Source organism: Somniosus microcephalus, chromosome 12 (assembly GCF_052327205.1).
Source record: "Somniosus microcephalus isolate GS21.2 chromosome 12, FLI_Smic_1.0, whole genome shotgun sequence".
In the NCBI taxonomy this organism is placed as follows: domain Eukaryota; kingdom Metazoa; phylum Chordata; class Chondrichthyes; order Squaliformes; family Somniosidae; genus Somniosus; species Somniosus microcephalus.
The window spans coordinates 161,551,938-161,578,213 of NC_140998.1; the positions used below are offsets into that span (position 1 = coordinate 161,551,938).

At 43.1% G+C, this 26,276-nt stretch overlaps 1 protein-coding gene across 1 annotated transcript; it reads left to right on the forward strand.

Annotated features, from left to right (window-relative positions):
- The first annotated feature begins 1,555 nt into the window (after positions 1 to 1,555).
- On the forward strand, positions 1,556 to 19,375 carry LOC147109655 (EEF1A lysine methyltransferase 3-like). The gene is made up of 3 exons (XM_086004218.1): positions 1,556 to 1,687; positions 11,093 to 11,204; positions 18,963 to 19,375. Exons 1-3 carry the CDS (start codon positions 1,556 to 1,558, stop codon positions 19,355 to 19,357), a joined length of 639 nt encoding a protein of 212 aa, XP_085860344.1. The 3' UTR covers positions 19,358 to 19,375.
- The last annotated feature ends 6,901 nt before the right edge of the window (positions 19,376 to 26,276 follow it).

The following is a 26,276-nucleotide window of genomic DNA, read 5'->3' on the forward strand; positions in this document are numbered from 1 at the left end:
AATGTGGGTTATGACTGAAGGATGAAGTTTATCAATTTAGACAAATTAGCAGATTATTGTTGGAACCCTTACTGTACCCATGGCCGGAGCTCAAATCACCCAGCTGCAATTGATGGATTTCGTGTGCACTTTGTAAAGTAAATGAAGTACTTTTGTCACCACATAGCAAGATGGCAGATTGTTCGTCTATTTCTCCCGTTCAATGTATGTCTTTAGATTTATTTACCCTTCGATTTATCCAGATAAATAATTTAAAGTTTTGCTTCTGGGGGGTGTCTGGCTTCGGCAAAATTTCGACGGGAAAGAATCTGTGTGGCAAAATTTCTACAGGGCAGAATTTCTAGGTTCTGGAAAGTGTCTGATATGCAGGTGGGACAAAAGGCGCGATGAATAGATGGTTTATAATGAATGTGAGATTTGAGCCGATGAAACTTCTATATACATTTTCCGCAACTCTTTCTAAGGACATTTGAATTCACCTAAAAACAATCATTGATCAACCATAGAAGCAATTAATAAAAATCTATTTAGCAAACTAAGTTGTCTTGAGCGGTCATATTGGTTCGCCCGGTTCCACGGGCTCACTAGTAAATTCAATATTTTTGAAACAGAAAGTCTCAAAATCTATCCCTCTCATCTCCCAGCAATGGAACAACCTAACCCCGCAAGGTCCTACCGTCAGAAAGGGCGTCAAGCTTGCCTACTCCCCCAGCGCCTCTCTGCTGCGAGCCCTGTACTCACTGACCGCCTCTGCAGCTTTTTTTTTAAATTGTCCTTTGGTATCTCAGACATGAGGAGTTGCCATGTTCCCAGTCTCACCACAGACTGCAAAAAGGCAATGCCAGAGGAGATCTATTACTTCATGTGAGCATTTATCAAACGCAAATCACTGAAACACCGTTTTGGCCAGGCACTTGTGTAATGGGGAGGATGAGAACGGAAGATAGAAAATCAGTTGACATTTTCTCTTCAACTCTCTTTTATTATTTTAATAGATCATGGTCTCTTTGAACATATATATTTAATCGCCTCTGCTTGCAAATTGTACTCTCGCTCTCTCATTCATTTCCCGCTCTGCTTCTCTTTTTTCTATCACCCTTTTAATTAGCGAATTTGGTTACTATCCCTCCCGTCCTCTGCTCGTGCCACTTATTGGTTGGCAAACAAATAAACTTAATTTCGTAGCTCGCAGCTATCTGGAGTGTCAAGATGCCCAACAGGTCAGTCTCCTGTAATGGTGTAACCTATTTAAACAGCGCTCCTCATTGTTCCGATCTACGGCCAGTGTTGGATTCATGCTGAATGTGATGGATTATTGTTTTGGCAGTTGTGTCCATGCTAAAGTGAAGGGAGCTCTCCTGTGTTTTGCTGTGAGCCGTCTTGGGCTATTCTGTGCTACTCTGCGTTTCTACATCAAAGTTTTTTTAACTGTCTTTCTTTAATCCGAGATAAAATCTTGGAGTGGACACGTGGGACTGAAACTGATAGAAATCCACATCTGGGGTTGTAGGAATCTGCTTGGAGATCGTAGAGAGTCCGTTTAAAATCAGAGAGAATGAGCAGCACCGAGGATAACAATCTCTCTTTGGAGTTGGAGGAGAAGCAGTATGAGTTTAGTGGACATCCTTTAAAGATCACTATGTTTAAAGGAGCTTTTCTTGGCGTTTCTGCTTTTGTCTGGGAACCTGTAAGTCTAGCAGCCTGTTGCAAGTGTATTGTTTGGGTTTAAAAGTAAACGTCCTACCTATTTTGCAACGCATTTGCTAGATACACTCGCATGCATGTACAAAGTATTTACAACTCGGAAACGGGCCATTTGACTCAACAAGTCCATGCCTGTGTTCATGCTCAGCACGAGCCTCCTCACATCCCTCTTTATCTAACCACATCAGCATAACCTTCGATTATTGTGTGCTTATCTAGCTTCCCCTTGAATACATCTATGCTAGTTCTGGTCTCGCCCGCAAGTGGAAACATCTTCTCTAGGCCTACCCTATCAAACCCTTTCATAATCTTAAAGACATCTATCAGGTCACCACCCCGCCCCCCCCCCCCCCCCACTCCAGTCTTCTCTAAGAGAAAAGAGCTCGGGGCTGGTCAATCTTTCCTGATAGGTAAAACCTCTCAGTTCTGGTATCATTCTGGTAAATCTTATCCAGTGCCTATATATCATTTTTGTAATATGGAGAGCAGAAGTATTCACGGTAGTCCAAGGGATAGTCTAGCCAAGGTGCTCTACAAGTTTAACCTACCTGCTCTGCTTTTCAGTGCTAGCCCTCTAGAAATGAACCCTAGTGCAGTGTTTGCTTTTTTATGGCCTTATTAGCCTGCATCGCTACTTTTAGTGTATCTGTACCCCTAGATCCCTATGTTCCTCTACCGTATTTAGACACTTGCTTTCCAAGGAGTATGTGACCTCCTTATTCTTCCTACCAAAATGTAGTACCTCGCACTTATCTACATTGAAGTTCATTTGCCAATTACATGTCTATTCTGCAAGTTTATTAATGTGTTCCTGTATTTTGTCACAGCACTCCTCTGTGTTAACTGCAACCCCCAATTCGATGTCACCTACAAATTTTAAAATTGTACTTCCCATTCCCAAGTCCGAAAGATTTATAAAAACGGTGAACAATTATGTTTACTGCATTATCGTTATCTAACCTTGCTGTGACTACTTAAAAGAATTCAGTAAGGTTGGTCAAGCATGATCTTCCCTTCTGGAATCCGTGCTGACTACTCAGCCCAGAAATTCGGGTCGGAGGCTTCCCGCGGGTGCAAGCCCCTGGCCTGCACTTACCTAGCACGCCGGCCATTGAGCTGTGGGCCCACGTGGGATTCCGATCCTGGGCTTCCTCCAACTGCCGGCGCACCGTGCTTGCGTATCACAGAGGCGCAGTTAGTTCGATGCGTCCCTTGAGATCACGTGGGCCATGGAGAGCCAATGGTAGCAGGAAAATGCCCATTCATTAAATTGACAGGAAGAGCTGTCAAAACTATAAATACTATAAGCCCCAAAACATCACTTAAACTTCAAATAATTTTTTTTTTAAATCACATTTTTAAAATAACTATAATTACATAAAATAACTATTTTAAACAATAATTTAGATTTTTGAAAAAATTAATTACATTTTCTAACACGGCTAAAAATAAACATACCTTTCTTTAAAGTATTTAATAATAATAAACCTGTGGAAAAAATGTTTTAATTTTAATTAATTCACCATTTACCTTGTTAAAAGCAGGCCTTACGCCTGCTTTTTAAAAGTGTAACTGCTGGAGGCTTACCCTCCCGGAGAAACCTGCAAAAAAAACATAAGTTCGATGCGCACGCGCTGCCTCCCTGGCATACGCGTTCGACCTCTGAACCCCTTCTTTCAGAGGAACAGAAGTGCCGGATTCCCATGCATGTGCAGTGCATGCACAAAACCGGCACTTCCATTGGGCCTACAGGTGAGTACCCCGTGTGTACTCACCCATGGGGACCCGAATTTCTGGGCCATTTTATTTTCAGCTTCTAGATATTTTTCTATTACATCTTTTAGTAAGGGTTCCTTTATCTTTCCTACCACCGATGATAATCTAACTGTTCTATCGTTCCCTGGGCTTGTTCTATCTCCCTTTTTATATATAGGAATCACGTTAACTTGATGCCAGTCTTCCGGCACTGTTCCCTTTTTTAATGAATTGTTATATATATGCAATAGTGCCTCTGCCATCTCTTTCCTAACTTCTTTTAATACACACGATGCAATCGAACAAGGATTTATCCCCTATAAGTGTGATTAGTTTATCAATTATCTCCCCCTTCTATAACAACAACAACAGCGCCTTTAACATAGCAAAACGCCCCAAGGTGCTTAACAAGAGTATTATCAATAACACAAAATTGACACTGAGCCACAGAAGGAGATATCAGGGCAGATGGTCAAACAGGTAGGTTTTATGCAGCATCATAAGAAGCAGAGAGAGGTAGGGAGGCGGGGAGATTTAGGGAGGGAATTCCAAAGCTTAGGGCCTAGGCAGCTGAAAACACGGGCGCCAATGGTGGAACAATTCATATCGGGGATGCGCAAGATGGAGGAGTTAATTGGAGGAGCGCAGAGATCTCAACTGCTTTTAGGGCTGATGGAGGTTACAGAGAAAGAAAGGGGCGAGGCCATGGAGGGATTTGACAACAAGGATGAGGATTTTAAAATTGAGGCGTTGTTGGACCGGAAGCCCATGGAGGTCAGTGAGCACAGAGCTGATGGGTGAACAGGACCCAGCGCAAGCCAATATAAAAGCACCAGAGTTTTGGATGAGCACAAGTTTATGTAGGGTCTAAGATGGGAGGCCAGCCATGAGAACACTAGAGATAACAAAGGCATGGACGGCAGCCTCAGCAGCAGACATGCTGAGGCAGGTTCAGGCAATGTTATGGAAGTGGACTTAGGCAATCTTGGTGATGGAGTGAATATGTGATATGATCGGGGTCAAGCACAACAGTAAGTTTGTGAACGGTCTGGCCAAGCTTCAGACAGCTGCCAGGGAGAGGGATAGAAATGCTGGTCAGTGAATAGAGTTTGCGGTGGGGACCAAAGACAATGAGGACGATTTCCCCAGCCTTGAGCAAGCTGGTTTGGAGGCGGGACTGCTGGGGAAATGGGAAAAATTGGGATCGGGTCCCAACCCCGCTCCCTCCCTGCCTCCAAACCATCATCCCAGGAGGCGGGATCCCTGACTCGTGTAGGGACCCATCTCCTTGAGGCGGGAAGGGGATTAGACCCAATTAACTGCCTGTTAACAGGTAGTTAGCAGGCAGTTTTGAGGCTTTTCCCCATTTTACACCTGCAATTGTGGGCTTCCTGATGGCTGCGAACTTCGCCAGCGTCAGCGAGGCAAGCAGTGGGTCTGCGGGGGTGAGAGGGGTCGAAGTGTCAGCTGTAGAGGTGAGTGATGGGTGCAAGTGTGGACAAGTAAGTATGAGAGGTGAGTGTAAAGTGTTGGTAAAAGTTTACTTACCTTTGTTTCTTTCTGCAGGCTTCAACCTTTGAAAATGCGGAGGTGCCTCATCTCAATGGCAGAGATGACAGAATGGTTGCATTCTCAGCTGCAGCAGCCATCTGCTTTCTGCGGAGGAGCGAGGTCTTGATGAGCCTTCTGTGCAAGGGCTCACCTTAGAACAGAGATTGTCAGTGTTTGACAGTTTCTCAAAGCTGTCAAACGCTAACAATTCATCTGTCAAAAAATCTTCGACAGATGAGGCATCCTACACTGATGTCATCTGTCACCGGCTTTCCCTTAATTGGCACGTAAGCCCAGAGGGCAGGCTTAACAAAGCCAGTCAAGGGAAAATGGCATGGGTTAGTTAGACATCGCTGGGGGCGGGACTGAAACCCGGAAACCAGAAGTCCTGCCTCCAGCATGTCACCAGAGGTAAGATCGTGGCCAATGACATCGATCTTTCCAATATTTAGTAGGAGGAAATTTCTGGTCATTCAATACTGGATGTTGGACAGGCAGTGTGACAAATCCAAGAAAGTGGAGGGGTCGGGAGAGGTGATGGTGGGATAGACCTGACTGCTGCTAGCACACGCATGGACTCCAATGTTGTGTTTTCAGATGACATTGCTGAGGGGCAACATTTAGATGAGTAATAGGTGGGAGGACTCCAGAGGTAACGGTGTGGAATGGGAAGGGAATCTATTGCAGGCGATTCTCTGATTATGATTCGGTAGGTAAGAATGGAACCAGGAAAGGGCAGTTCCACCCAGCTGAACGATGGAGGAGAGGTGTTGCAGGAGTGTGGTGTGGCCGACTGTGTCAAAGGCTGCAGATAGGTGGAGACAGATGAGGAAGGATAGTTTACCATGGTCACAATCTCAGAGAATATCATTTGTGACTTTGATAAGGGCCGTTTCAGTACTGTAGCAGGGGCAGAAACCTGATTGGAGGGATTGAAACATGGAATAGCGGGAAAGATGGACACAGATTTGGGAGGGGACAACACATTCAAGGATTTGAAGAGGAAAGGGAAGTTGGAGATGTGATGACAGGGGGATCAAGGGTGGTTTTCTTTTAGGAGAGGGGTGATGATGGCAGATTTGAAGTGGAGGGGGACAGTACCTGAGAAGAGAAAACTGTTAACAATATCAGTTAAAATGGTGGCCAGGAAGAGAAGCTGGTGGTTAACAGTTTGGTGGGAATAGGATCTAAGGAGCAGAAGGTGGGTCTCATGGACAAGATGAGTTTGGAGCGAGCATAGCAGGAGATGAGATAGAATATAAAGAAAGATGGAAGTTCAGGGCCAGGGCAATGGCAAATATTCAGGGAAGTTTGGCCTGGTGGGCCAGGGGGAGGGAGGGAAGCAGCGGAGGAAGCTGAATGGATGGTCTCAATCTTTGGGACAAAAATGTCCCTGGGCTCCTCGCACTTGTTCTTGGAGGTGAGGGTGGAGAAGGCACAGTTTAAGAAGACCATTTGTGGTGAAAAGAAGCCGGCGATTATGTTTGTATTTCAGGTTGATCATTGGATAGAGAGCCATGATAGCAAAAGGGAACAGTACCCGATAATGCTTTATCTGGTCCAACCAGAACTGGCGATGGATGGTTAAACCAGTTGTCCGGCATAAACATTCACATTTTCATCTCTTGGACTTAAGGCAGCGACGATGAGGATTATACCAGGAGGAATGACTAGGGTGATAGAGAGTAATGGCTTTAATGAGGCAAGAGCATCAAAGGCGCAGGAGAGTGTGTGCTTTAGCAGATCGGTAGCTGAAAAAACATCATTATGAATGGAAGGCCAAAGGCTAGATAGTTGTGAATTTGAAAGTGCAGTGGTAAGTTATTAGAGGGAGTATTATTTTTAATTGAGGCGGACACAGAAGGAAGTGGGGTTGGGAGGGATAATGGCAATGTAGGTGGAAAGTGATACAAGGAAGTGATCAGAGATGGCCTTATCTGTGATAGTCACAATGGGAGTAGTGAGGTCACGTGAGATGGCGAGGTCAAAAGGGTGACTGTGTATATGAGTAGGAGAGTTTATATGGAGAGAGACATTTAGAGAGGAAAGGAGGGCAGTGAACTCAGAGGAGAGAGAACAAGAAAAGTTGAAATCGAGATTGAAATTGAGATTGAAATCACCGAGGATGAGAAGTTGCTCGGTGCAAAGGTCGAGGGAGGAAAGCAGGGAAGATATCTCAGCGAGAAACTTGGCGTGATACCTTGGCAGCAAAGAACCAGCATTTTAGATGAGCGCCGTGAGGGGTGGAACATTTCAATTTTAACTAACTTTATATCCTTTTTGATCTCTTCTTATAATGTCATGTCCACCATGTTAGTTTCCCTGGTAAATACGGAGGCAAAGTAATTATTTAATGGCCTTGAATATATGATCCCCGTGATGGCATCAGCCTTCTGAATGGCCCCACAAGTTCTGGCTTTCCGCATGCACGAAACCCTGGAACTTGCAAGCTGTCAAGGTTCGCCTTAACAGATCTACCACACCGACTAGAAAATCACTTTCGCTGGCGCAGAGTTGGGCTATTTGACCAACTACTGCCCAGAAAATGCCCACAACACTCTTACGCCTGGTAAAAGTAGATGTAGTAGGGCCTGTTTTCATCAGCATAAGGGTTATTATAAATCTTAAAGTAAAAATTAATAAATTAAAAATAATGCACAAACACTTAAAATTAGTTGATACAAAGATTGGCAAGGATTAAAATGTTTTAAATTATTTTTCAAAAAATTATTTTTTATTGTATTTGTTGTAACAAAGGGAGGTTAAATTAAATTTGAAAATCAAAACAATTATATTTATTACAGTTGTCTAAATTGTTTAATTATTTGGGGATTCCAGTAGGGTTTATGGGGATTCCGTTCCTAAATGGAATCCCCCTTTCTCATTGGCGGACCTGGTCCATGTGATCCGAGCAATATTTCCATACTGCCTGCATCCCTGGGATCCATGGGCCTTCAGGCAGGCGTACGCCTCCAGGCCCAGGACCCAAACTCTCCGTAGTTTTGGAGCCAGAAGGTTAGTTTGTAGATCTTCCATGGGTCAGAGGCATACTCCGGAAGTATGCCTCTGACCGCAAATTAATTGCCACTACTTCTGCCATTTTGCTGTCATTACCTGTGAGCGTATCCCTTAGTGACCATATCCCTATCCTGGTTTTTATTTTGTTGTTTATGTGTATGTTGAATACTTAACTATTTATTTTTATATTCCTTGATAAATTAATTTTGTAGTTTCTCTTTGCCTTCCTAATTGTTTTTTGACTTCTTTCCAAACCTTTTCTTATTCCCTTTTGTCATCCTCTCCATTGTTGTCTATGTACTTAGTGTATAACTTTTTCTTAAGTTTCAATTTTGTCCTTATTTCTTTGTTCATTCATGGTGTGTCACTACAGGTTAGTTTGTTCTTACTTTTTATTGGGATATATTTCTCCTGGACTCTATTGATCACCGTTTTAAATGTTTCCCATTGCTTTTCGGTTTTATTGTTTGCCAGTAATTTTTGCCAGTTTATTTTCCCTAGTTCCATTCTTATCCTGTTAAAATCAGCATTTTTTCAATTAATTATTTTGGTCTTTGTCTTACATATGTCCTGCTCAATCTTTATCTTAAACCTTATTATGTTGTGATCGCTATCGCCTGCACATACTTCTCTTACCTGTTCTGGGCCATTTCCAATTACTAGATCCAGCAGTGTTCCCTCTCTTGTTGGGCTTTTACATACTGGATGAGAAAGGAGTCTCATACACATTATAAAAAAAACTCCATTCCCTGTACCCGCATTGCTACCTATTATTGCCAGTTTATTTGTGAGTAATTAAAAATCTCACATTATTATTCTATGTCCTTTACTTATTTCACATATTTGCTTATATATCTCTTCCTCCACCGCCTTTCCACTATTAGATGGGCTGTATTATGTCCCTATTAGCATGATAAATACCTTCTTATCTTTTATGGATTCTGTTTCCAACCTTCTGTTAGTTATGTCCATTTTTCTACTGCTATTGTGTTACCTTTAACACCCTTTCCATTCTTCCTTCCCTATCCTTCCTGATTAAGGCATAACCTGCAATATTTAGTTGCCAGTTCTGTTCTTTATGTAGCCGTGTTTCAGTTATTCCTACTACATCTGGCTCCTTGCTATGGATTATTGCCCCCAGTTCCCCCGTTCTATGTTGGATGCTGCGTGCATTGCTGTACAGGCAGTTTAATTCATCTTTAGTAGTTGTTCCTCTTACTTTATTTTTAACAATCCTTTTATACTTCTGTTTTATATATGTTCCCTGGCCGTTTATATTACCCTTATTCCTTATTTGATCTGACCTTTACTCTCATCTCCTAATTCTTCTGTCTTCAGACTTACGTCATTTTCATCAGATCCCTCGCCCCTTCTTACTAGTTTAAAGGCCTATTGACAGCACTACTTATCTTTCTGCTAGGAAATTGGTCCCCCTCCAGCTCAGGTGGAGCCCATCCCAATGGTACAGCTCCTTCCTATCACAGTACTGGTGCCAGTGACCCATAAAATGAAGCCCCTCCTTCCTACACCAGTCTTTCAGCCAAGCATTCACTTTTCCAGATCTGCCTATCCCTATGCTAGTTAGGACGTGTCTCGGTTAGTAATCCTGAGATAAGCACCCGTGGGTTCCTGTATTTTTAATTTATTTCCTAACTTCTGATATTCCCTTAGCAGGGCCACCTCCCTTTTCTTCCCTGTCATGGGTCCCAACATGGGCCACGACAACTGGACCTATCCCCTCCCTTTCCAAGGTTCTCTCCAGTTGCTCCAAGATATTCTTTACTTTTGCACCAGGTAAGCAACACACCCGGGAGTGCTGCACTGTCAGAGGTGCCGCCTTTCGGATGAGACGTTAAACCAAGGCACCGTCTACTCCCTCAGGTAGATGTAAAAGTTCTTATGGCACTATTTCGAAGGAGAGCTGGAGAATTATCCCCGGTGTCCTGGCCAATATTTATCCCTCAATCAACAAAAAAAACAGATTATCTGGCCACTATCACATTACTGTTTGTGGGAGCTTGCTGTGCGCAATTGACTGCAGTGTTTCCGACATTACAACAGTGACTAGCTGTACAAAAGTTCTTCATTGGCTGTAAAGCGCTTTGGGACATCCTGAGGTCGTGAAAGGTGCTATAAAAATACAAGTGGTTCTTTTCTTTCTTCCGGACTCTCGGTCGCAAATCCAATTGGAAACGAGTGCAGGGATGCACCGATACAGAGCTGAGCATTACTCTAGGGTCGGCTCCCACTCTGATTCCGAAACGCCTGAGGAAGAATAGGAGCCGGCCCTTCGGGGGTGGTGAAGTTCCTCCACTTGTCTGGGCAGCATGGATCTCGTTGGCACTGTTCTCATACGTTTATGAGAGACTCGTCGCAACTGAGTTATACTACTTGTGATCTGAAACTGCACATCTTCAACTCCACAGCTCAATGTTAACGAGTATATTTTGCAATAATGCTAAGATTTCTGAAGGATTTCCACATCTCTGATCAACACTAAAGTGGAAGAGTTACAGTCTGCAAGGCTGAAAGTGCTACGCTCTTTTCTGGCACGGCAATAATATCTGCACAGTGTAGGGACTACATAGCATTGACACAAAAAATTGTTTTTAAAAAAAGCTTCAATTTCGATAGTGCCTTTGTCGTAATTACTTTAAGACCAATGAAGTATTTTTGAAATGCAATCAGTGTTGTAATTCAGGGAAACATTTTGTGCACTGCACTGTCCCAAAAACAACAATGAGATACATGACCAGATAATCTGTTTTAGTGACGTTGGTTCAGGGTTAAATGTTGTCTTGAACAAAATACACCCACCCAAGAAGGCAGACCTTGGAGACCTTTTCTTGGTTTTCCTGAGAACACCCCACCCCGAAACCGAGCTTGAGAAGGCCACCTGCGTGCAGGACTCTGTCCAGGCTGCTCTGACCTGCCCACACGAAGGTCCCTGAGTGACCTTTAAACCATCCCCTCCAATCATCCTTTCCTCCCTCTTCCAACACTGTCCTAGTGCTTTGTGAGCTTTATAAATCGATTAACATTAATATGAGTGTATTTTTTTCAGGGGCTTGTACTTTGTCGGTACTTTGAGGATGAGAAGATTAATTTTACTGGGAAGAAGGTGCTTGAACTGGGATCTGGCACCGGGATTGTGGGCATTTTAGCGGTGCTGCTGGGTAAGTTAACTAATCCTGCTGTTTGGAAGTATATACGTGCACCTTACAAGTTATATTGTCTCTAAGGCATCTTCTCTGTTAAAGAGCCTACATTCACATTTGTATCCTTACAGATACTAGTTACAGTGCGTACTCCGGTGGCTATTATTCATTGTGCGTGGCCCTATAATGGAGACCTAGCTTAAAAAAGGACAGGAATGGGAAATAAACAATCCTGGCTACAATATAGTCAGGAGGGATAGGGAAGGAAAAAAGAAAGGCGGGGGTGAGGCAGTCTTGGTCAAGGATAATATTACTGTCCTACAGAGGGCCGATACACTAGAGGGCTCAAAGGCAGAATATATTTGGTTAGAGTTAAGGAACAGTAAAGGAGCTGTTACACTGCTGGGTGTTTACCAGGGACCCCAAATAGTGAAAATGAGATAGAGCAGCAAATCTGTAGGAAAATTTCAAAGGCATGTAACAATAATAGAACAGTAATAGTAGGGGACTTCAATCACTGTAATGTACACTGGGTGGAAACCGAGTAAAGGGCAAGGAGAGTAAAGAATTCCTAAAATGTATACAAGAGAACTTTCTAAACCAGTATGTTTCAAGCCCAACGAGGGAGAAAACAGTGCTGGATCTAGTTCTGGGGAATGAAGTAGTGCAAGTGGAGTGTGTTTCAGTTGGAGAACATCTGGGTAAGAGTGATCATAACATAAGTAGGTTTAAAGCAGTTATGGAAAGGCACAAAGAAAAATCAAAAGTGAAAACATCCAACTGGAAGAGAGCACAATTTCAGTGATTTCAGAGGGATCTAGCACAAGTAGACTGGAAACAAAGATTGGTCAGGAAAACAGTGAATGGACAATAGCAGACCTTCAAGCTCGAGATATTTCAGGTACAAATCAAGCATATTCTAATAAGCAGAAAAGATGGGGCATCCAAATCTAGAGCTTCCTGGATGACAAAGGAAATAGAGGTTAAAATAAAACCGAAAACGTTTATGACAAATTTCAGGTACAGAATACAACAAGAAACCAGGCAGAATACAAAGAGTACAGGGAAATTGGAAAGGGATATAAGAAGGGCAAAGAGAGAGTATGAGAAAATATTAGTGGGTAACATAATAGGGAACACAAAAATCTTTTATTAAAGTATAACAAGTAAAAGGATAGTTAAAGGAATGGTGGGTCCGATTACGGACCAAAAGGGTAATCTTCTTGTGGAGGCAGAGCAAATGACTGAGGTACTGAATGAGTACTTTGCACCTGTCTTCAAAATAGAAGAGGATGAAGTTCATATCGCAGTAGAGGAGGAGGGAGTAGAGATATTGGAAAGGAGATGCTAAATAGGTTGACATCAATCAATGTTAACAAGTCACTCAGTCCAGATGTGATGCATCCTCGGTTGCTGAGGGAAGCTAGGGTGGAGATAGCAGAAGCTCTGATCACATTCTTTCAATCCTCATTGGATATTGGAGTGGTGCCAGAAGACTGGAGGATTGCAAATCTTACAACCCTTTTCAAAAAAGGGAGAGGGATAAACCTTGTAACAACAGACCAGTTAATCTAAAATCAGTGCTGAGAAAACTACGAGAGACCGTTGTCAAGGACAAAATTAAGTCTCACTTGGAGAAGCATGTCTGACTAACCTGATTGAGTTCTTTAACCAAGTAACAGAGAGGGTTCATATATGCACTTTCAAAAGGCATTTGATAAAGTACCACATAACAGACTTATTTGGAAAATAGAAGCACATGGGATTGAAGGGACTTGTTAACTTGGGTATGTAATTGGCTAACGGATAGAAGGCAGAGAACAGTGGTGAATGGGTGTTTATCTGACTGGAGAGAAGTATGCAATGGGTTCCCCCAGCAGTTGGTATTAGGGCCACTGTTATTCTTTTATATAAATGAGCTAGACTAGGGAGAACAATTTCAAAGTTTGCAGATGATACAAAACTCAGCAACTTAGCAAATAGTGAGGAAGATAGTAGTAGATTTCAGGAGGACATAGGCAGACTTGTGAAATGGGCAGGCACATGGTAAATGCCATTTAATATGCATACGTGTGAAGTGATGCACTTCAGGAGGAATAATATGGAGAGGCAGTATAGTCGAAATGGTACTATTTTGAGGGGCTCAAAGCAAAAGTACCTGGGAGCATACATTCACAAATCTTTTGAAGGTGGCAGGGTAAGATGATTAGATGGTTAAGAAAGCGTATGAATAATTGGCTTTGTAAATAAGGACATTGTATGCAAAAACGTGGAAGTCATGCTGAAACTTTACAAATCACTGGCTAGGCCTCAACTGGAATGTTGTGTACAATTCTGGGCACCACACTTAAGGAAGGATGTCAAGGCGTTTGGGAAGGTATGGGGATGTTTATCAGGATGATACTGGGGTGAGGGACATCAGTTATGTGACGGGTTTGGAGATGCTGGGATTGTTCTTATTAGAGCAGAGAAGGTTATGTAGAGACTTACTAGAGGTATTCAAAATTATGAGGCGTTTTGAGTAGGTAGGGAGAAACTTTCATCTGGCAAGTGGGTCAGTAACGAGAGATCATAGCTTTAAAGTAACTGGCAAAAGAACTAAAGGGGAAATGACGAGATATTGTTTCTCACAGAGAATTGTTAAGATCTGGAATGCAATACCTGAAGGAGTGGTGGGAGCAGATTCCATAGGAACTTTTAAAAGGCAATTAGACATGTGCTTGAAGAGCACTAGTTTGCAGGGTTGTGAGGGAAAAGCTGGCGTGTTGGACTAAATTGAACAGCTCTTTCAAAGAGGCGGAACAGGCATGATGGGCCAAATGGACTACTTCTGTGCTGTAAGATTCTATTATTCTATGATTCTATTCTATGTCACCATAGTTAATATTCAAAGTTCTTGCTCCTTAGTTACTATTCATAATCCGTACCCCTATTGCTAATGGTCAATGTGTTACTCCAATAGTTACTATTGATTGGGCGTATCTGTAGTTACTGTTCATAGTTCATACCCTATAGTTACTGTTTATAGTGCATATCCCTACAGTTAATAGTCACAGTGCGCACCCTATAGCTACTATTCGTAGTGATTACCTCTATAAGTACTAAGGAACTATTGGTGACGCATATCCCTTTGGTTAAGGCTCATGGGCTAGAAATTGGGTGCCTATGCGACCGGGCGTGGTGCTGACATCGACTCCTACATTATTCGGTGGGAGTTTTGCGGTGGCACTACGGCGTTGCGCCCCACTCTCCTTCGCCCAGAGATCGTGACACCATCGCCGTGCGCATCGCCCCGGTAGCGTCCTGAATCCAAAATTCACTTTTGCCCCCTGCAGCCTCGCCAGTCGATAACATCGACAGTTGCAGGGAGCATGCATTGGGCGGCCGGCCGCTTCAGGGGCAATGATTAAAGGTGAGGTGGCCGAGGTAAGTAAAAATAAACTTACCTTTCCTGTTGAAGTTTTTTTCACGGTTTCCTGCCCATAATCGATCAGCCCAGTAATCTGCTTGAGTGCCGGGCTGATCACGCTGAATCACAGCTGCCTTGGTGGCCCAGGTAGGTAATTTTTCTATTGCAGAGCCTGCAGAGATGACCCTTCCCTTTAAGGGAGGGAAGAAGCCTTTGAACGCGGCAGCGCTGCACGGCCCTGTGTAAGTCTGCCGACACTGCTATGTCTCTGCCCCGCCTGCTGCTGATTGCACTCCAAGAAGGAAGTGGAGTGCTTGATTTAGTGCTCCACTTCCCTCTTGTGGTGCTAAAACTCAATTTCGTTGGTCGCTGGCGCTAATTAGTATGTACCCCTCTAATTAATGCTGGGTACTAAAGTTAGTGCCCAGGCAATGTTAGCACCCCAAAAATGGTCGCTACCGAATTGAATTTTTCCCATTTGCTTACCCTTCTATTTACTATTGATAGGTTCCACTTCTATAGTTACTATTACTAATATATGGTCCTATGGTTACGGTTCACAGTAGTTAACCTTCCCGTTACTATTCATTGTCCTCACCTCTATAGTAGAGAGCGAATGTCCGTATGGATAGGATCCTTGCCTCTGAGACTGAAGGGCAATCCTAATGAGTGGAAACTCGGCCACAGGCTCTGAATTCTGTGTTGATATTCACCGGGATGTTCGCATCCGGCCTGTGCGGGTATTCCCCCTTCCCATCGTATAGGTTCTGGGAACCAGAAAGCCCTCCCACTGTATAGGACTAACTACCCTATCAGCTGGTATAAAGATGGTTACGGTTATGGATGGGGCCTTTGTGTCATGGCCGGTCAGACTATTAATCAGCGTGCAAATCCTTACACTCATTCACACTATTCTCCAAAGGGAGTGCGTGAATGTATAAAAACAAAATCCTCTATTGTTACAATTCATAATACATACTCTACATTGTAACTTATAGTGCATACCCCTGTAATTACTATTCATGCTGAATATCCCTATAGTTACCTTCCCTCTTGTTGCAATTCTTAATGGACAAACCTATAGTAACTATTCAATCTGTTTACACTTATAATTAATATTCTTAATTCATAGCCTTATAATTATTATTCATAGCACCTATCCTACACTTACTATTCACATTGTTTACCACTGCAGGGAGTGTTCTTAGTATGTACCCCTCTAGTTACTATTAACATTGCATATCGCTATAGTTATGATTCATGGTACTTACTATAATATGTTCATAATGCCTGCCTATTTATTTATGATTTGTAGTGTTTAACATTCTATATATTATTCATAGTGCCAACCCCTCTAGTTACTACATATAAACTGTAGTTAAAATTACAGAGCTTACTCCAATAGTTACTATAAATCGGGCATATCCCTATAGTCCTTGTTCTATAGTTACCATTCGTTGTATTTACCCTTATAGTGTAGGAATCGATCTATCCCTAACTGAAGCACTGAAGTCGAGTCAGTTCAATAATTCAACTGAATTTAATCAAACAAGTGAACAAAACAAAAACATGCAGGAGCAACAGCAAACAGGTCTTTTCAGCAGCTTGTGAGGTCTGGTCTTAGAACCTCCCACTCACTGACGTCATGACGTCATCACGTTTCCTGTCGTTCGGGGCATCACGTGACCAAACGCGATGAGGTCATCGCGTTGTTTCAGGGCTTTTGCAGAAAGCTTATTTACACTCAGCCAACAAACACAGATGCTGTAGCATTGGGTTAAAGACATTTATGCATTTGTCCAGAAGATCATTGGTGGTTTTGCCACAATAGTAACGATTTGTAGTGCATTGCACTATAATTATTTGTCCTGATTACCCCTACAATTACTATTCATCTTACTCACCCTTCCAGCTGCTACTCGCAGTACATGCTCCTAAAATTCCTCGTCATAGTGCTTATCACTATTCCTAGTGAATACCCCTGTAATTATTATTAATGGGTTATCACTATAATTATCATATTTAACTCTACAGTTACTATTCGTTGTACATACCCATATAATAGAATGCAGCATATAATTAATATTCATTGTGCGCAACCATCTAGTTACTAATTGTTTCGCATACACCTGCAATTCCTATTCATGGTTTATGCACCTCTGGTTATTATTTATGGTGCATTCCCATATAATTACTTTTCATCATGGTTTCCACTATAATTAATACTCAAAGGGCTAGAAATTCACCTCCTTTGCGCCTCCTGTTAGTGCCTCTGGGTGGCGATAATGGGGCGCTACTGGCTTTGTGACCGGGTGCGGCAATAGTACCGATGCCCGCAAAATTGATGTGGAGGTGTGCAGCATCGGTAACCATGAGTGCCACAATCTCCTATGCCCAAAGATCGTGATGTCATCCGGCTGTGCAGCGCCCCTGTAGCGCCCCGGATCTGAACTTCGGTTCCGCCCCCTGCAGCATCGTCGGGTGATAACACCGGCAGCTGCAGGAGGTGTTGTTAGGGGGCCTAGCCGCTTGGGGAGCGGTATTTAAATGTAAGGCTTGTGTCAATGAAAAATTTGTTTTCACCCCTTAGGGTGTTTTTTCAACTTTTTCCGGTGCCACGATTGATCAGCCCTGCACTCTGTTAGAGTGCTTAAGGGGGCTCATCGACGTGGGTCACTGCTGCCGTCGGCGACCAGGCACATGGATTTAATGCAGAGCCTGCAGCAATGGCCCTTCCCTTTTAAGGGAGGGAAAGACCCTCGGTTCCCGGCAGCGCTGCATTCGACATTGGGCAGCGCTGCACCGCTACCGCCCCTCTTGCCAAACTTTAGTGCTCCAAGGGAAGTGGTAGTGCTTGACTAAGTGCTCCACTTCCTTCCTGGAGCGCTAAACCCGAAGTTCGCGTCGGATTCCCTGGCTAAAGTTATCACCCCAAACGGGGCGATACTCAATTCTCCACCTTAGTGCATAGAGTCATAGGGTCATAGAGTTTTACAGCACAGAAAGAGGCCCTTCGGCCCATCGTGTCTGCGCCATCCATCAATCCCTGTCCAGTCTAATCCCATTTTCCAGCATTTGGTCCATAGCCTTGTATGCAATGGCATTTCAAGTGCTCATCCAAATGCTTCTTGAATGTTGTGAGGGTTCCCGCCCCCACCACCCCCCCCAGGCAGTGAGTTCCAGATTCCAACCACCCTCTGGGTGAAAAAGTTCCTCCTCAAATCCCCTCTAAATCTCCTGCCCCTTACCCTGAATCTATGCCCCCTTGTTATTGACCCCCCTACTAAGGGGAAAAGTTCCTCTTTATCTACCCTATCTATGCCCCTCATCATTTTGTACACCTCAATCAGGTCCCCCCTCAGCCTTCTTTGCTCCAAGGAAAACAACCCCAGCCTGTTTAGTCTTTCTTCATAGCTGAGGCGCTCCATCCCAGGTAACATTCTGGTGAATCTTCTCTGCACCCTCTCCAAAGCAATCACATAGCTCTATAGTTGTTATCTGTAGTGTCACTGCATAATTCATTTAAATAATCCTATCTACAGCAACCCGACAGCTCCGAGAGTTCATCCACTGAGTAACTGGCCCATGTGGACAAGGAAAACTGATAAATTAGTTTATTTCAGGTGGGACAAAGTCTTACAATTGCTGCTGATGGGGCGCTACGGCTGACGGTGATCGGGGCGTTAAAATCGGCGATGGTGTAACCGTTACAGTTGGCGATATTGGGGCCGTTACCATTGGCGTTCTGAACCGTTGCTTGGCCATCTTTAGTGTCAATCGGGCTGAGCCGGCCTGCAATGGCAGACTGATGAACTCTAATGTTATAACACTCTCTGTAAAGTGCCCACAGATCTGATCCACATGATCAGGCGCTGGAGAAAATCCACGCTAAAGTAATGCGAACGTTTGCTTGCCCAACACAATAACCTTTCCATGACAAAGAAACAGACAGGTGCGATTAGAGAAGGATAGCTGTCACCTGTCCAATTTGTAAACGGAATGTGGTTTTGAAAAATCTGATTTCACTTGATCTTCCTGTGAAACCTACATTGCAGCAAATGCATGTAGAGTAGGTGTTCTCAATTTACGGAATCCCATTCAGGACATGTGCTCCGTACTCCGTACTCAAGCCGACTGGCCCAGAGAGTTACAGTTTCTTTACAGAACTCTACTTTACTTGACAAAGGGTTCACCCGAAACGTTGACACTATTTTCTCTCCACGGATGTTGCCTGGCCTGCTGAGTTTTTCCAGCATTTTCTGTTGTTATTTCTACTTTTCTTGCTCTTGAATGAGCAAAATGCATTATACAGCTCGTGCTGCGGGGAAATCATTGGGTAACTGTTGTTATTTGATGCTTTTTGCCAGGTGGAGATGTCACCATGACGGACAGACCGTACGTTCTGAAGCAAATAGAATACAACGTCTCTGTTAATATTACAGTCAGCTCCAGACACCGTTCAAAAATTAGTGCCCTTACTTGGGGTAACGATCACAATAACTTTCCAGTCGACTATGATTTCATCCTTGGCTCGGATATTGTGTACAACCCTACACAATTTCAAGGTCTTTTACAGACACTGCAGCATCTGTGCAACGGAAAAACGACAGTTTACATGTCTTCTAACGTGAGTGCCAGAGAGGGGCCCGCCAATTTCCACCAGGAGCTCCTTCCAAAACAGTTTAATAGCGAGCTAATTCATACAAGTGGGAGCAACCGTATTTATAAAGTGACCAAAAAGGTCCCAACCGACGACCACTAGTTTCTGCTGCAGACTGGGAGCGACAACGATCTACTTGTCACTTAACACAACTCTGAGGATCCACCAGGTTTACTCCCTTTTCGAGAAGTCAGTTTGAATAAAAATCTTGTGTTTTTCCCAACTTTCTCTTCCTTTCACAAGTCCCTTCCCTGGCTCTCCCAAAATATGGTGATTCATACTGACACATTACATTAACGCGTTCCTTTAGAGCAGATTAAGAATTAATGGTTCATCCAATGTTTATATAAATGAAAGCCCATAAAAGGGAATTACTTTGAGGCGTTACTTTTCCGGCCACCCAGAAACTCACATACTCACCTACAGACAGGCACAGAGTTTAAATGTTAACGTTATTAAATCACAGTAACAATATAAGATCCCAGGGTAGAAATTATTCGGTTCGGTATCAATCCTGAATGTGCGAGCGCACTGATATGAAATTCAGTCTGTCTCTTATTTACAATGGGTTTAACTCTTTAAAATAAATGGGCTAAGCCCCTCGTTAAATAGCGCACAAGGGAATTTCATACGGACAGCAATTTATTTGTTATCAATATGGTAAAGGGCATTTTAACGCTCCAATCTTTATTCAATTCTGTGAATTCACGGAACCAGTAAGTTTCAACTTGCTTCAACTGACCGACATAAACCTTATTTCAATTTCTTTCTCACTGTGGATGTTTCCAACAGTCATCGCCCCTGATCTCCAATGGCTCCGCCCGGCTCCTCCATCTCCCGCCAATCTTAGCTTCACTCTTTCCTCTGGCCTTAAATGCAGCGCTCACATTTCCTCCATGGCGAATTCTGATTGCGAGATGCTGGGTTTACAGGTGCCGAACCCTCAGGTACCCTCACCAGCTGTTATGGCCGGGATTCCATCTCTTTGGCTAAAATAGGGGCCTATACTGTTAATTCCCCTGAATTATAACCCACACGCTATAACCTGCTGATTTGCTCGCTTGGATTTATGGGAGCTTGAATAAACTGAGTGAAGGTGCAACTGAGAAGCCAATCCGATGCCTGCAATAAAGCTGCGCAGGTTAATCCGCTAACGATGCATTTAACGAACGGAAATCCGCAATTTCTTCATAATAATGCTGCTCAGTGAGCATGCGCCTGGTGCCTTTTCTCTCATTGCCTTTGCTGAACCCTGGGGAATCGCAATGTCGCGGGTTTAACTCTACAAAGACGAACCTTTTGTATTTTTTGAAATAGACCTGTGTTAGGGTTATATTTTTGTAGCTCCGGTTCTTTCTATTCATTGGACAAGTATCGTTCGTTCCAGTGTGTACATTTCCCAACTACTGGAACTTTTCATTATTCATTGAGAGAAGTAAATCACAACACAAGCAGGCATCATATGTTAGCAGTCCAAGTTTTTAGACTATAACGCAGCACACTTCAGTTGTGCCTCAGATTCTGGGAATATCCTAACCGCACTGGAATAGTCTAATTCATGATGTCATAAATCTTAATTACTTTCTACAGCAAGCAATAGAGAAGTAACAATTGTGAACTTGTACCAGTGCTTGAATGGAACTGTTAGCGTAAAATAAATACTTACTGCTTTACTTTTGTTTTTCCAAAACCATATGACTTCAAATAGAACCACTGTACAACAAAACATGAATGATAATAATAAAACGAGTTTTATAACTTACATCTTGATAATGCAAAGTGTGGATCATTTATGCACGTCCTTATTACTGACCCGACTCATAGAATCACTGTAAAAATATAATCAGTTCAAGCATATTTTTATTTAAGATATCAAACTAAATATCACCATGCACCTAATTTATTGAAAACATCATTGCAGATTAATACAGGAGCATGGTAAAATGCCGCAAAACATTGTCAGAACTTGCTTACCGACGGTACTTTCTGGACAGTTGAGTACTGTTACTGCTGCAGGTCTCGTTACACTGCCAGCAGCAAAAAGCCTGTGCACTTCAGTAATAGTCACTGTTGTACATCACAACTGATTAAAAAAACTGATATACAGGTAACCAGGTCACTAATGTGGTAGATAAGGGAGTGTATATGGGTGTTATGAGAATCCTGTGGAAGTCTCCATTTCGGATTCCCCCTACTTACCTAATATGGACTAAATGAGATAAGTCTTATTAGTACAACAACAAAATACTGCGGATGCTGGGAATCTGAAATAACAACAGAAAATGCTGGAAATACTCAGCAGGTCAGGCAGCATCCGTGGAGAGAGAAACAGAGTTAGCGTTTCAGGTCTGGGACCCTTCCTCCCTTCCCACTGTCCAGGGCCCCAAACAGCCCTTCCAGGGGAAACAGCGATTTTCTTGTACTTCTTGCAATTTAATATACTGTATTCGTTGCTCACAATGCAGTCTCCTCTACATTGGGGAAGCCAAATGCAGATTGGGTGACTGCTTTGCGGAACACCTCCATTCAGTCCGTAAGGGTGACCCTGAGCTTCCGGTCACCTGTCACTTTAATTCTTCGCTTCACTCCCACTCTGATCTCTCTGTCCTCGGCCTCTTACATTGTTCCAATGAAGCTCAATGTAAGCTCGAGGAACAACACCTCATCTTTCAATTAGGCACTTTGCAGCCTTCTGGACTACACATTGAGTTCAGCAATTTCAGACTATAACTCCTGCCCCCATTCTTCAGGCTGTATGATTTAGCCATCCCCATTTGCAACATTTTATCTTTCCTGCCTCCTACCTTAGCCCAAAATGTTCCTTCAATTCCTTCCTCCCCTCCCATCCACAACCCCCGCATCTCCCTGCCTCTGTACCTGCTTAAAATCTGTTACATCTCCAGCTTTTTCCAGTTCTGATGAAGGGTCCCAGACCTGAAACGTTAACTATTTCTCTCTGCACGTGTGCTGCCTGGTCTGCTGAGTGTTTCTAGCATTTTCTGTTGTTATTTAAGTATTATAGGTTCAAGTTTGTATTATGTAACTGTTACTCGATGTATGCCGATTCTTGAATAATCATGCATTTAAACTAGTGTAATATGCCCTGGGTAGATTTAAAATGGAAGAAACCAAGGCACTGGGCCTTGCTTGGCCACATTAAAAGTACAACCAGCAGCATTCCTAGCAGAACAAAACAGACAGCTTGTCCGTGGGAACAGAACTAGAAGAATTAATGGCATTCCAGGAACTGCGATCAAAGGCAAAGGGACTGTAAGATTATCACAGATTAGTTGATTCTTAGAATACTTGTTATGATACCTTATAACCATTAATGTCTTATAATCACCTGTTATGGATTTATAATCGTGTGTATGAATTAAATGTGAAATTTTGTAATCAACTTTGCGCAATGATAACCTGAATTATATATGATATGCAACCCTTTTGTTAAAAATTAAAAGTCTGTGATTAAGCTATAACCAGACAGCTTGGGGGGAGAAAGAGGGTTGCCATGGTTGAATAGAGAGCAGCTAGCCTGGGAAGCAAAGTCAGGTGTGGCTGCCACTGTGTTGAAATGTTACGGTATCTGCAGTGAATTAAAAACATAGGCCTTTTGCAGCAAACAGCAAGGAACATTGGAGACATGTTCCTTTTGCATTGCCATAAATACCCTAGATATGAGTCTTGATGCTGAAAAACGGATAATGTAAGGGTGTCATAAGACTAGAACCTGCGTAAGCCAAGTTGCTGCGGATGTGGCATCTTTGTGATTGAATATTGGATTTGGGGTGTAGGCCAGTCACTGGTTTAGGAGGACGCCATATGTTTTGAATGAGAGTAAAGGTATAAGAAACTTAGGTTGTAGAGGCATTCGGCAGAAGAGAGCTTGGAAACATCCACCAGATGAGGCGAGGATGGATTCAGGTTGGCGGAGGGCCCACACGTGTCACACCAGGTGGAGGAGGGAGCATAAAGGTCAGGGCCGATTGGGGTGGACTTGTGCAGATCACGACTTCTACCTAGGGCATAACGGATAATATAAATCTTGATTGTGCCTTGTTTAACTACTGCTCAGATGCTGTAATGTATCAAGTCTCACTTTCACTGAATAAAATATAAGCACCGTCACCAATACGAGTCAAGTCGAATCTTTAGGAACTTAGGAGTGAAAAGTTTAATAGGCAAAGATCCAGAAACTCAACAGTGTTATTGTTATGGACTTCCGGAAGGCATTCAATAAGGTTCCACACAAGAGACTGTTAAGAAAAATGGAAGCACATGGAATTTGAGGCAACATTTTGACATGGGTAGGGAATTCGTTCAGAAGTAGGAGACAGAGAGTAGGTATAATGGTTATGCACTCCAAATTTCAGGATGTGACTAGTGGTGTTCCCCATGGATCTGTACTGGGCTCTCGGCTTTACACTATAATTATCAATGACTTAGAAGAAGGAATAGAGAACCATATATCCAAGTTTGCTGACAACACTAAGTTAGGTGGCACAGTAGGTCATATAAATGGGAGCAAAAAGCAGCAATGTGACATTGATAGATTAAGTGAGTGTCCAAAACTGTGGCAGATGAAGTTCAACGTAGGGAAATGTGAAGTCATCCACTTTGGACCAAGGAAAGACAGATCAGGATATTTTCTAAATGGTACAAAGCTGGGAACTGTGGAGGAGCAGAGAAATTTAGGGATCCGTGTACATAAATCACTAAAGAAACTAGTGGACAGATACAAAAAATAATTTAAAAGACTAATGGAATGTTAGCCTTCATCAGGTTTGGAATAAAAAAGGGTGGAAGCTAAGTTACAGTTCCATAAAGCTCTGGTTAGGTTGCATCTGGAGTACTGAATTCAGTTCTACGCACCGCACCTCAGGAAGGATATATTAGCCTTGGGGGGGGGGTGCAGCGCAGATTCATCAGAATGATACCGGAGCTGAAAGGGTTAAATTATGAGGACAGGTTGCATAGATTAGGCATGTATTCCCATGAGTATTGAAGGTTAAGGGGTGAAAAAAACGGAGGTGTTTAAGATGATTAAAGGATTTGATAGGGTAGATGGAGAAAAACTATTTCCTCTGGGAGGCAGGGGGTGTCTAGAACAAGGGGGCCTAACCTTAACATTAGATCTAGACCATTCTGAGGTGATGTCAGGAAGCACCTCTTCATACAATTGGTAATGGAAATCTGGAACTCTCTCCCCAAAAAGCTGTTGTGGCTAGGTCAATTCAAAATTTCAAAATTAAGAGTGATAATTTTTTGTTAGGCAAGGGTATTAAGGGTTATGGAAGCAAGGTGGGTAGATATGGAGTTAAAATACATATAAGCCAGGTTCTGATTGAATGGCCAAACAGGGTCTAGGGCTTGTATGTTCTACTCATGTTCCGATGTTCCTATCCTTTCTCATCTCTGAAATAGAGCGCCCTCTTTTAATGTCAATTAAATAAAACACAATCCCACTGTGATATTTTAACTGTCAACAGGTTTAGTCCAGTGCAGCAGCACCTTTGATAACGGGCTATTACTTTGTAATGGGGTCTTCTGTCCAGTCTCAGTTTCATGGATGCGCTGATTGGGGAAGAGCCCTTTTTTGAATGCACATATACAGCCACATATATTACATTGGAAACCAAATGGATACATTATTTTGCTTTGCTTGCCAGGGGCTTTACAGCTGGATGTCATAACCTCACAACCTCAAATAGATTCAAACCGACCTGGCAGACGTGACGTCACCGTGATCTGCTGGTGACTGTTCTTCCCAGGTACCAGAGATAAAATTGGAAGATTTCAAGGTGGGCTTTAGTGAGTCTTTATAGGGTTCCATCGTGATTACGATATTATTGTGCTCTACCCTTCAGTCTCTTTCCCATCAAGACAGCCTGGGTTGGATTTTCTCCACTCTCGTTGCCATTCAACGCAGTTGCTCCAACTCGCTCCCTGCCTCATGTGCACAAGTTCACCTCCAACTTCCTGTTCCTTCCACTACAATAGATCTAGCTCCAAGTGTGCATTATCAACCCATCTTCTATGAGAAATGATGAAGCATTTAGTGCGAGGGCTCCTTAATTGACCTCGGAACAAGCACCGATCCCAGTTGTGCAATTTCCATTATTATTCCACAGAAGATTTTGGGATGCTGTACAAAATCCAGACCAAAGGTTTGCTCAGAGCGGGCAGAAGACACTCTAGTGACTGTTTTCACTGGCGAGTTTGCAGTGTTCTGTTGTTAAATTGTATCCTATCTGAAGAGAGCCAAAGTACTCTGATTGCTGCGGAAGATTTTCTGCAGAACCAGTTCACTTAACGTACGAGCAGCAAGGGGTAAATCGGCAAATGACTGCAACAATGACCACCCCATATTGCTCAAACTGCGACACAGCCAGGTGCAATAATCGCTAATGTGGTGTGTCGCAATCCAATAACTATATGCCTTTCGCGCGCCCAAATAGCAAGGCTTGTTTCACACATGACATCAGAAAGGCGCTGATGGAGGGTGTGATGACCAGCCTGTTCGTGGTTGCTATCATGGTTGACAGGAAACCGAGGCCATGGCTGTAGATGGGTGGAAGCGTCAATGCCGCCCACAATATACAGTCTTAGAGACCTGCAACAAGTTCTCTGGTCTGAAACAAAGGTCTGACAGTTACATTGGACGTTCTACTTACATCTCTAATGCCCTCAAAGATGTCACCGTGAGGGATCCGATAAGGGTCTTCTGAAATGTGGTAATCAGTGATGATCAGTACAAATGCATCTCGTTGGTGCTTCTCCCCCACGGTAGCATCAGCGAAAACACCATTTAAGTGAGTAAACAGAGTTTCCGCCAAAGTTACGACGAGTAGCCCCGAGGATATCACCCCTCCCCAGGGTCGATTTTAACTTGCCGAAATGGCTCCAACTTCTTCGCTGCCCCAATGGTCGATTTTAACTTTTGGACGGCAGCCCTCCAGTTCCAGCAGTTACATCGAGTTACATCAAGTGCACAGCACAGAAACAGAGCATTCTGCCCAAA